The sequence below is a fragment of the Haemorhous mexicanus genome, chromosome 1, assembly GCF_027477595.1.
Source record: "Haemorhous mexicanus isolate bHaeMex1 chromosome 1, bHaeMex1.pri, whole genome shotgun sequence".
Classification (NCBI taxonomy): Eukaryota; Metazoa; Chordata; class Aves; order Passeriformes; family Fringillidae; genus Haemorhous; species Haemorhous mexicanus.
In genome coordinates this window covers 66,158,391-66,170,917 of record NC_082341.1, presented here as the reverse complement: position 1 = coordinate 66,170,917, position 12,527 = coordinate 66,158,391, and the positions used below count along the sequence as shown (strand labels likewise).

General features: G+C 44.6%; 1 protein-coding gene across 18 annotated transcripts in view; it reads left to right on the top strand.

Moving 5' to 3' along the window:
• Nucleotides 1-12,354, top strand: part of ATXN1 (ataxin 1) — a 223,486-nt gene extending 211,132 nt beyond the window's left edge. For all 18 annotated transcript variants that reach the window (XM_059851982.1, XM_059852036.1, XM_059852028.1 and 15 more), the window contains one exon: nucleotides 3,733-12,354. In XM_059851982.1, the coding sequence (XP_059707965.1) occupies nucleotides 3,733-4,263 (531 nt within the window). In that variant the 3' untranslated portion in view covers nucleotides 4,264-12,354. The remainder of the gene's footprint in view (nucleotides 1-3,732) is intronic.
• Nucleotides 12,355-12,527: the final 173 nt, after the last annotated feature.

Here is a 12,527-nt window from a genome sequence, read left to right as displayed (position 1 = left end):
GCAGGGGGAACATTAGAAGTCCGGAAGTTTCTGAATAGGGGAGGTTGTGTGGGAGCAGGGCACTGCAGAGGCTTCTCTCTGTGAGAAGGAGAGCTTCTATTCTGTGAATCCACCCAGCTGTTTTTTGGGCCCGAGGAGCCTTTCAGCACCCAAAGCAAGGCCTTCAGTGGAGAGCTGTGCAGCTTAATTGCATATTGTTTCCAGAACTGCTTCCTTCTCTTTGTTTCCAACCTGCCACTCCTAGTTTCATCACATTTTAGTAGCATTATGGAGAAAAACACTTAATTGGAAAATGCATGTTTACATTTATTAAAATATTATTCACATGAACCACTTTCATTAGGCACCTTTTGTTTTCGTGCTTATTATTTTGGTTGCAGCAGTGAGGCCCAGGACTAAAATTGTGTTTCTAAAGGATGGGAAGGGTGTTTCCTGGGCATCTGATCTTCCAGCCCCTAATATAAGTATTCCAGCTCCAGCTGGGATTTCTTAAGCTGTTTTAAGCCTGTCTTTCTTGCCTACTGAGTTTGGCTTAGAAATAAAAATTACAAAGGGTTGTAGAAAGTTTCAGTTTTCAATGGCCGCACTGAAGAGTTTCAGACGCTTTCACTAGTCAGTGTTAACAAATAGAAATATAAACGTAGCTTGCAATAGAGCCTCAGTATGCTTTGAGAGGAACCAACGTGTTTATTTCTTACTTTGTCCTCTTAGTAGTAGGTAGAAAAGTTCCAAATTTCCTTCTCTCCTATAATAATTGTGGCAAAATACTGGGGGGTCGGAGGGAAGCTTTTAAAATAAGGGGGTTTGTGTTTTAATGCAGTGGTCAGAAAAAATTTTGTGGGGGTGTTTTTACAGAACTTTCACACTTCAGAGTTCTTAAACTTGTTTTTAGAGGATGGTTGCCTCAAATCCCTCCTTAGCCGAATCCAGAAGCAGACAGCTAAAACAGGGCTTCATAATCCATGAGGGAACCCATTTCAAATCAAAAGTGGTACATGCACAGTGTGACCAGATCGTGGGGATTCTAGCATTCCACCATCTTTGGTGTTATTCATGATCACCACCACCGATTCTGGTATGTGTTTCAGTGATCAACCCTTCAGGCAAGTGCATTGGATACTACATTTAAAAAAAAGCATAATGTGTGGTGGAAATGTGTTGACATCAAGAGGAACTTTTATGTTGGTGAGGATGATGCACACAACCAAGTATGATTCCCACAGATACAAATAGCTTCTAACAAGGATGGAAAAATAGAAAAGGAAAGAAAAAAAAAATGCAGCAGACAAGCAGGAGGAAAGAAAGAATGAGAGGTGTGAGAAAAAGCAATATAAAGGAGAAAGCTGTGTCCACCAGATGATCCATGCCTGGAGACAGCCTACAGTTCTTGTGCAGACAGCAGCTTCTATGTAAGTCCATGGGGGATGCTGGATACTCATTACTTCTCCTGATTAGACTCCAGCTTAACTGAGATGCATATGTATGGAATAGAATCCCAAGCTCTGGGCAAATATTTCTGCAAATCCTCATGCTGGAGTGTTTCTGTCCAGTGACATGAAGGGATGGGGCTTTCATGGTTACCTCACCCCAGTTTCTCCATAGTTCAGAGCTTAAACCAGGCCTCGGGTCAGGTCCCTTTCCACTACTGCAGTGTATGTAGTTTGACTGTTGGCAAATAGTTCTGGTTGGAAAAGGTTTAGCCTGACAAAAATTGATGTAGTATCTTACAGTTCTAAGCTGCTCCTTTTGAAATTCCTTGTACAGTGGCTTACTGTGTTGGGCAGGTGGAGTGGCAGGATAATGGATGCAGTGTTATCCACTGGCCTAGTTGCAGAAGTGCATAGCATATATTTATAGACTCAATCAGGTTCTTTCCAACAGAATCAACCCTCCGTAAACAGCAGTTGGCTGCTAGTGCATGGCATGCATGTAGTCAGAGGCACCGTCAACATCCGGTGGGAATCATTGGTTTCCTGGTTCTGGAGCATCTATCTCTGAGCTGTCAGACATTCCTGAGCAAGTCTTCTTCCCCAAATGGGCTGTGCAGCTGGTGGGGTGTGAGGGGCACTACCAGGGGCCCTGCTTGCAGGGAGAGCAGCTGTGGGGGTGACACTGCTAGCAGGGAAGGGACAGGGCTGCTGGGGGCTGTGCTTCCATGGAGTCCAGCTTCTTCTGTGAGACAGACCGTGCAACTTCATCCTTAACATTATGAACAGGTGTGTTGGAACTCTGGAGGGCAGTGTGCATCTCAAACTGCTTCTGTGTCGAAATGCATTTTTAATGGTGCAAAGCCATGCTGGGTGTGACAGCATTACTCATTCCAGGGGTGAGAGGTGGTTTCACCAGCCTGCTGTGATGTTCCTTTTAAGTGAGTCCATGGTCCTGGAGAGGGAGGACTCTCCAGGCAGCTGGTGTAGTCTGAGGCTGCTGAATGGCTCAGAAAGGAAGTGAGCACATGTATTCAGGTGATCTCCTACCCTTTTGCCCCTACCAAATTAGGGTTACACGTGGGGATTGTGCCCCCATGCCTGAGAAGAGCTCCAGAGGACATGAGGACTGTGGGAGCAGAGCAGTGGGTATCAGTCTTCAGCATAAGCCAGCCTCTTACAGTCGCAGACCTCACTGGTGTGACAGGCAGCAGTTAAAAACACGTGCCAAGTTTTAAAGAAGTATTAGTCAGAATTTCCTGCTCTCTTTGTAGTGTGCTTGGGAGGGGGGGGTGTCAGCCCCATGGGTTGAGAGTCACATGAGTCCACATCAAGTGTTTGAGCCTGCAGCGAGTGCTGGACTGCTACCACGTGCAAAGATAAGTGGGCATTTTATCATGGTTTTATCAGGTGTTTTTTATCATGTTGGGACCACAAGGCCCAGCATTTGCAAGGTCAGGGAGCAGGAGGCACCTGCTGTTGGTCTGTTCTGGCCATGGCAGCTCCCCATAAGATGGTTAGGTAGGATTCCTAACCAGATGTGTCTTTAAAGTGGGGTGAACCAGAGGGAATGGGGACATGGTACAGAAAAGGAGACACAGGGCAGGACCCGCAGGAAGAGGAAGGACGACCACCTCCCTGAGGAAGTGCAGGAGATAAACTCTGCAGCAGAGTGGAAGACCAGGTGTGAGAAGGGAAGAAACTGGACTGGTAACAGACTGCTGGGGGAAGGCAGGCTTCCACTTGCTGCTCTTAATGGCTGCAACTTTGTATGTGCTCGTGGCCTTCCCGTGGCAATCAGAGTACCTTCACCCTTTCACACTGCTCAGTGAGTGCTTGTTCAGACAGAGGTCAGGATGACATTCCCGTGATCATTTAGAAAATCATATGTCAGAACTGAGAGCTTCTCTTGAGCCATCCTCTGGTTGGAAAGGGTCTTTAGATTTAAATTACAGTTCTAGGTACCACAAGGGAATGGCAGGAAGCAGCTGGCCAGACGCTGAAGCTGTTTTAACTCTTGCGCCTGTCGGAGTGGCTGGATAAAGGTAAATCTTGATTCATGCTGAAGTTTGTGCTATGAAATACTGAGCTCAGAGAAAGTATTAAGAGCTGGTGGCAAGGGCTGGCATGAAGTCTGGTGACCAGTATTCTGATTTTGCAGAAATTGAACATCGCCTTTGCAATTCCAGCTCTGTCCCTCTCCCCTGTGGCAAGCGCTGCACATGTGTGAGGGCTCATGGAGTGATCTCATGCTCTCTCCTCTCTCTCCCTCTGTCTTCCTGTGTTGTCCTGTCTCTTTCTGCAGGTCAGCGTGGAAGTCTTGGTAGAATACCCTTTTTTTGTATTTGGACAAGGCTGGTCATCGTGCTGCCCTGAAAGAACCAACCAGCTCTTTGATTTGCCATGCTCCAAACTCTCAGTGGGGGACGTCTGCATATCGCTCACACTCAAGAACCTGAAGAACGGCTCTATTAAAAAGGGCCAGCCCATGGACTCAGCTAGTATCTTGCTGAAGCATTCAAAGAATGACAGTCTAGCTGGAAGTAGACACAGGTATGCGGAGCAGGAAAACGGGATTAATCAGGGAAGCGCACAGATGTTAGCTGAGAACGGTGAACTGAAGTTTCCGGACAAAATAGGATTGCCTGCAGCACCTTTGCTCACCAAAACAGAACCCAGCAAGCCCCCAGCAACAAGGAAGAGGAGGTGGTCAGCCCCCGAAACACGAAAACTAGAGAAATCAGAAGAGGAGCCACCTTTGACTCTTCCTAAGCCTTCTTTTATTCCTCAGGAGGTTAAGATTTGCATTGAAGGTCGATCCAACGTAGGAAAGTAAAAGTTGTTTGGGGAAAGGAAATTAGGCTATCCCTTGTCATTTTTATCCAGATTACTGTACTGTAGACTAAATAACCCAGTATTTACATGTTATCATCTTATTTTAGGTTTATGTTATAACCTTGTTGTTATAGTTGCAGCTGGTATTATGCAGGAGACTGGTGCATATGTTTTTCCACAAGTGTTTGTCAGTGACTAGGTTTATCGAGAGCTACAGAAGGGGCAGTATCTGCTTCACACACCCTTAGTGGAAATGAATGTGTTGTCATGGCTCCTGTTTTCTAACACCTCGTGTAGGACAGGGTCCAGCTGTGATTTTGTTTTTCTTTTGTCGCTTTGTGTTTGTTTTGTTGTTCTGGTTCCTGTTCTAGTTTTTTGGGGGGAGGTAAGGAGAAGGGAACTGTAGCAGAGGTGTGTGTCAAACATGGGGTGCATGTGCGTGTGTGTGTGTGTGGGTGTGGGTGCGTGCCAGCCCCCAGGGCGGGACGGCCGCTCTCTGGTGGGTTGGTGATGAGGTTTCCTCACCCCAGGTGGATGCTGAGGACACAACCCTTGGGTGTGTTACTGAAAAGGATCAGACAGTCTCTGATGTTTTCAACAACAAGCCAACTCTTACTCAAGGCTCTGCTATACATATATATATATATATTTATATATATGTGTGTATATATATATATATATATATATATATATATATTTGTGTGTGTGTATATGTATATATATATTTTTCCCCCATGGGGTCTGACTGCACTGATTTTTATTCCTAAAGCAAACTGCCACACCACATTTCCTTTCTGCTTGCTAGTGCAGTTCCATTGCCCAGAGGCAGCAACGGCAAGGCTGTGCGGAGCCTCGCGCCGGTGGCCCCGCAGGGTTTCCCTTGAGGGCGGGGGGTTGGGGTGGGTGTGTGCGTGTGGCGTGGGTGGGCGTGCGTGGGTGTGCGAGGAGGCCTCTGGCTCTGTGGATGCGCCTGGCTCAGGCTCACTCCTGTTTCTGTGCAGTGTTAGACAAATCGACCGGGTTACGCCATTGACATTTGCTTCCACGAGGTAGACGCAGACTGCCCCTTTGAGATCACAGGCATCCATCGTTTGCAGTTAGGTTGCAAATCTTTGTCTTTAACTCTAGTACTGGTTTTAGTTCTTGGTTATGGACAACCGGTGCCACTTTTTTCAAATTGCGGTGTGTGACACAGGAATCCGCTGTTGAAGATGAACCTAGAATGTCTTTAAGCACTTAAAATGCTGTTCACACTTTATTGCTGAGCATCCTGGTCTAACACTCAGTACGTACTGTATATCACTTTAATCTGCTCGGAAAGCAACAACAACAAACAAACAAATCTCTTCAACACTGTAACTACATGCAACTATGTAAAGTTTTCTCACAGGCAAGATGCTGAAAGTTTTAATGTGGTTTCAAAGGGATGAATGTGAATTATTGAACTAGTATGTGACAGTCATTGTCCACAAAGGACTACTTAATAGGAGGCACTTTTTAAACTTTAATGCTTGAGAAAGAGTTAAAGGCATATGCGAGCTGACATAATAAAAAAAAAAAAAAGAGAGAAAGGAAAAAGGAAAAGGAAAAATCATTGTCCAGTGTTTTTGAAAAAGATGGACTTTAAAGAATCTTGCAATTTGCACATCTTGAGTTTATCATTTGTGTGGTATTCCTGCAGTTTTTACCTAATAATGTTGTGGGGTGGGGGGGTCTGAAAGAGCATAAACAAATGTAGCAATTACTCACTAACCTGCCTACGCTCTAGGCCATTTCATAGGGTTACGTTCCTTTCAGAGTTCATTTTTGGTCTTTCTACCTTATCGGCCACACAGAACCAGGTCCTACCGGGACACCTCTGAGAATTTTTCTTCAGACTTGCTGAGAGAGTTTTCCAGAAAAAAAACCATTTCTTTAAGTAAGCAAGGTGTTTGTTTGTTTTGAAAACAAACCTATTGTTATTTTATTATTATTATTATTATTTGTTATTTGTTATTTTAATTGCATCATTTTCCATTGGAAAGGCGACATTTCAGGAGTTTGGTACAAACCAAGTAGGAGCAGGGGGATTCACGCGTTCAGTCTTTTCTTTCCCCAGGTAGGGCTGGATCCTCTGAGGTGCTGTGCACCCAACCTCCTGCACGAGCCTCGGGGAGGTGCGAGCATGAAGTGTGTCGGGGCTGAGTGCTAAAGCCTGTCGCTGCTTCTTGGAAGATCCCAGTGGGATTGCAGTGGGATCGCACTCGGGCCCTCTGTGAGCAAGCGTTCGTGTCGTCATTTTTGGTTGGCGAGTTCACATCCTTCAGGTAGTTTTGAAGAAGCTGTACTCATAGGGAGAACAGAAAATCAAAGTCCGTCATTAGAAACACAGTAACCTAAAGTGAACAAATTTATTTAAAGTCTTGTTTTCCCTCTCCCCTGAAATACAGTGCTTTTCTTTGAGAGAAGAAATGTTAACCCCAAACCCCATCTTTGACTCTTGTTACTTGTTACTTGAAATTTAGCTCACACCAGACCTAATTGTTTTTATACCATATTCTGGGGTGCACCAAAAAGTTGAAATATGTTTAAAATAGCTTGAAACTTTTTTTGAATTTCCTTGAATTTTATTAACCTCTCGGCGGGCTACCAAATAGCTGAGTGGGTTTCTTCTCACAATCACACAGCTTAGTTAGTGCTTATTTGTTAATATTTCTGCTCAGAGAAGTTGCTTAATCTTCCATATACTCTGCTCAGGGCACTTGCAATTTATTGTTTTGTTTTGTTTCCTGTTTTTTTTTAAGCTTTGATGGTAAAGGAATAGAAAGAATTACAGATTTTAGTTCACAGTCTTACCACTATTTCTGTACTTCACGTGTACTTAGAAAAAAAAAAATCTCAAGTAAAACCATACACATACACATTTGTGGTCAATAAGGAAGCAGGGGCTATTAAACTGACTGGATCTATTCAACTAACACTAAAAAAAATAATAATAATAAAAAAATACATTTGGAGCAATAGGAATGTATTAGTTCTGTGCTTGTATTTCAGACAGAGGAATTCTGAAATAACTGGTTCTTTCCAAACAATTGTCCCCTTCCATGCTTTAGCTTTTGTAGGATGTGCAATACTTTACGTGCCAACTTAGACTCACCTGTGTGGTGTTAGCTAGATCTCATACCCACTTCTGATTTCCCCTGGTTTTGTCTCTTCTGAATTCTTTCTTTCTACCTTTCTCCCTGCCCCCCGCCCCCCACCATTAATAAGTCCCTCCCTGTCCTCCCCCCTCCAAAAACCCACACCATATTAAGGGTAGAAGATTCCTTGCCCCGGGAAACATGAACCCTTTTTGTATTTGTTGTTTAAAGAGATCCAGGAAGAAAAAAAAAAAACAAAAAAAGAGATATATTCATGTCTACATGGCATCCAGGCAGAGGGTGGCACTCAACCATATGGCCAAGTGCCACTTTCCGCCTGGGCACACGCACACAGGAGCTGGCTCCCACCGGGGCCAAGTCCTTTGCAAGGCGGGGCTTTGCCTTTCGCTCTGGCACTGAGCATCCCTCGTGGTGCAGCCCCAGGCCCGGGAGTGCCATCAATCCCCAGGGCAGGTGCAAAACACCGCAAGCATGGGGATGCTGAGGTGAAGCCAAAGGAGGCTCTGCCTTTGCTCTGTGTGGTGGCCGCTTTGCAATAGTAACTAAGAGCAGTTTTCTTTTTGTCTGTTTGTTTCTTTCCTTTTGTAGCAGGCCTCTTTAGTTTACAACGAAATGCATACAATCACCAAGAAATTAGTCAGGGCAAAGAAAAATAAAACAAGAACCTCTTTATAGGGATTTCTTAAAAAAAAATCTATTTGTCTGTCTATCTATCTGTCTGTCTATCTATCTATCTATCTATCTATCTATCTGTCTATCTATCTATCTATCTATCTATATATCTCTATATATACAGTGACTGTTCCTTATAGCGTCTAACTTAGGCATTGTTTCAGTTTGTCTGGGCCACATCATGGGGAATTTGAGTTTGATGTCACTTACCTCGAGTCCTCTGGTCAAGACCCGAATCGGAGTCACTGTTGACCTATTTTACCATTTTGTACCTTGCCCTTAGACTTGCTTTCCCTCAAAGATGCAGACCTCGGGAGGAGGGGAGGGACACACGTTCCTTTTTTCATTCCTTTAATTCCTTTGTCCCACTGTCGCTTTGTTCGACCTGTCGTTCCCGTCATTTTCTCAGCATGGGGAAGTGACATCACTACTCTTGTTTCCCTTAAATCAAGGAACATTTAGAAACCTTTCACACCTTTTACTCAGGGATGGGGCTGGTGTATGTGTGGTACACTGATGTGACCAGAAGCAGCACTTTTACTGCTCCGGAGTAGGGATGTACAATGTTGCAGACAAGTTTGGATTTCCTGCATCTCATGGTTTAAACTTTGTAGATCTCATTTAGATTGCAATACAAAAGCAGCAGGCTCAGCATGAACTGTAGCTGTTGGTTATCATGAAAATACACTCTCTGCAGAGATTTATATTACTTTAAAGTGTGTTGCCAGTAGTAAAAAGGAAATGGTGAAATTCTGTTAATTCTTGCAACTGCTTTAAAAAAAAAAAGCCTGTGTCAAGGAGAGCGAATTCTCAATCTTTTTAAACACTAATAGTGTTGTTTCAGAGTAGCTCTTGGTGCAATGCTCTGCATGTCATGGGACCCAGTTCTGCAAACGCTTATACATGTGTCCATGGGAGGTCTGGGCTGGCCAGCAAAGGCTGCTCGGGGCTTACTGTAAAGCACATGTGTATAAATCTTTGTGAAACTGAAGTTCAATCAGGGCCGGATCCTCACCTTAATTGGGCAGCTGGAAAAATGTCAGGGTTGACCAGGGCAGAAGCCTTGGGCAGGTGGAGGGGATTTGACCCATTGAAACACTTCTGCTGTCCCAGAAACTTGACAAATGGCAGAATGAGATATGCACTCGTACAGTTTCCATTTCTTCCCTCCTCATCATCACAGGTAGCAGCAGAGTCCACTGTGAGCTCTGGCCAGTGTTGATGTGAAAAGCAAGGGGAACATAACACCAGAGTGGAGGCAGTAATTTCCTTTTCTCTGATTTTTCCAACCCTCCCACTCTTCCCAAATCCTGTAATACATAGCAAAATGAGAATTTGTTGATGCAGATATGCATATGTGCACACACACCCCCAGGCAGAAGTGTCTGTTTGCACACAAAGAAGTTATGTGTGCATCTTTTTTATGTGTATGCCTACATGTCCACTTGATTCCCTGTCCTGAGGACAGCCTTGCTTTGTGCCCATAGGGAAATTCCAAACGCGTTGCACACCTCTACTCCAGAGTTCAATTTCTTTTACATAGACGACCTCGCTTCAGATGTGTTACCTTTACTGATAGGATCTTTTCTTGTAGCACTATACCTTGTGGGAATATTTTTTGATGTAAACCTAATCTGAGAAGCTTATTAAAAATAGAAACTTTTTTTGAAGCACTCACATTGAGGAGTACAGGTAATGTTTTAAAAAATTGCACAAAAGAAAAATGAATGTTGGAATGATTCATTCAGTGTTTGAAAAAGAGATGGCTCTGTTTGAACAGTGAGTTTCATACCTTGTTTGTAAAAAAAAAAAGTTTTTAAATACAAAAGCAGAGAAAGGTTGAAAGTTACATGTTTTTTGTATATAGAAAATGTCATGTCTAGATGATCTGATTTGTATTGGCTCTGGCCAGGAAGAATTATTACGTAAAAGGCTCTTAAAGAACAACTGTGCTTAATTTTCTGTTCGTATTACATGGGTCCTGTTTCTGGGGAATGGAGTCACGCTGTTAATTCCCGTGATGAAAATACACCTTGGAGCAGCAATTCCTGAGTGCAGCTACCGGGCACTTCGAAGGGTGGCTACTGTGCAAAACGAGAGTCTCACTCTCGACTTGTATTTTGGCTTTAAGTCTCTTCTGCCTGCGCTGAGGGAGCCCCTGGCAGCCCAGAGGTCCAGGCCGGTTTCGAGGGAGGCCTTGGCCGTGCCCTGGGCAGGCAACGCCCCGCTGGCCTGAGTGTGGGGACCCTGCTGGTGCTGGCAGCCCTCGGGTTGAGAGCTGCTGCCGGCTAAGCACAACTTGTGTAGTTTCCACCTGAGGTCTTTTGGTCCCATTTTTTTTCTCTCTCTGGGGATGCTGTTCCACTTTTTTTCAGCACTTCCTGGTCCAGATGAAATCCAAAGAGTATAACCCTGAGCTAGAAGTGCTTGTAACAAGGTATGCTTGCCCAGCACTAGCAGCAGAATGGTACCTGAGGCGACCCAGCCTTCCAGCCCCTGTCACTGCCCCTTTCTCCCACCGCTGCTGCCAGAGCACCAGGAGCAGCTGGTCACACGGTTCCAGTGACGGTCTTGACCAATGGCAAGACTGATGTTTTTCAGAAGCCAAAAGGAGAGGATCCTGAAGCAGTTTCTGAAGAGAGGATCCTTTTCCTGTCCAAAGATTGAGCTGGGCAGCTGGGAGCTGGTGGCAGGGTGGAGAGGGCAAAGTTTCCGGCTGCTGCCATCCCCCTCCCCGGAGTTGACCCAAGCTTTGGCTTCCGCAGGCCCAGGGGATGGGAATGCTCGCCCTGTGCAAGTGACCCCCGGGCGCTCAGAAACCAGCCCCAGTTGTGTTACGGTGAAGTGCATTCAGCCAACAGGTAGTATTTATACAATAACTGTCTCTAAGGTTTCCGTAGGTTTTTTCTTGTTAGCTGAAAGGACGCAAGTCTTCCACTGAGGATTTTTTGGAGGCTTCATCCAAGGTTGTTTCTTTTTTGTTAGTTTCTATTTTGAGCAGTTAAAGCTCCTGTGCCCTTTCCCTCGACCACACAGTAGGTGTGCATTGGAAGTGTTGTTTGCAGTGAGCGGAGTCACTTGTTGAAGCTGTCCTTGCTGTACTACGAGATTGGTGGTGGGCAGAAATTTCAGGGCCCAGATCCTCAGCTAGGGTGGAGCCAGGGTGGGACCACTGGCTCTGCTGGCAGTGCGGGTCTGCCCCTTCACACCTGCTGGCGAGGGGATTCCACCCTGGCACTTGCTTTAAAAGTGCAGGGCCCAGGTACTGTCCCGTTGAACAAGCTCTGCAGAATTCTTGTTCCAGTCCACCAGGTTTGCATCTGGGCAGCTGAGGGCAAAAACAGGCCGGGGGTGGCTGCAGGTGGCTTGGACAGCCAGGCGCTTCGCGAAGTTACTAATCTGGTAAGGCATAGATGCAACTCTTCACGACAGTCAGCTAATGTTGAAACTCACTAATGTATGTATTTGCTCCTTTTTTTTTTTTAAATAATGTATTAACTTGTTGAACACTGTTCTTTCTGCAGTGTTACAAAAGTGGGGGTGGGGGAATTTCCCAACCTTTTTCAGTTTGGGTGAGCTACTGAAATCCATTTTGTACTAGCTATGTCACCGCTCCCGGCAGCAGCTGGCAGTGGCGCTTGGCCGAGCCGGGGTCAGGTCCAGCCATTTGATATCAGTAGTTTTTAAAGTAAATTTTTTTTTAATTGTCTAGTATTACTAATGAGGGTTTTTGCAAATCACACTTCCAGTGTAGTTCCTAGTGTAGGCCCAGTAAAAGGGATATCGCAGCTTTGTGTTGGGGAGAAATTGAGCTGACATGGCCAGTACAAAGGAGAAAATAGGGAGGGAATAACGTTTTGCACCTTATTGAAAAGAGGAGAAGATTTTAAGTGCATACAGACATAGTTAAGAGCTTTTATTGTGACAGGAGAACTTTTTTCCATATGCGTGCATACTCTCTGTAATTCCAGTGTAAAATATTGTACTTGCACTAGCTTTTTTAAAACAAATATTAAAAAAAATGGAAGAATTCATATTCTATTTTCTAATGGTGGTGTGTCTATTTGTAGGATACACTCGCGTCTGTTTATTGAATTTTATGGTCCCTTTCTTTGATGGTGCTTGCAGGTTTTCTAGGTAGAAATTATTTCATTATTATAATAAAACAATGTTTGATTCAAAATTTGAACAAAATTGTTTTAAAGAAATTGTCTGTATACCAGTACAAGTTTATTGTTTCAGTATACTCGTACTAATAAAATAACAGTGCCAATTGCAAATGTGTGTTTTTGTCTTTTATGACTGAAGGGGACAGAGCTTTCCTAGGGACATAATTTGCCCAGTTTAATTCCCTGCCCAGTCCTCCCCGCAGCCCCACCCTGGCAATGCATTTGAGAGTATTGGCTTTTATTTGTGATCATGCCCAAAGGCAGCCTGTCCCCTCCCACCCATG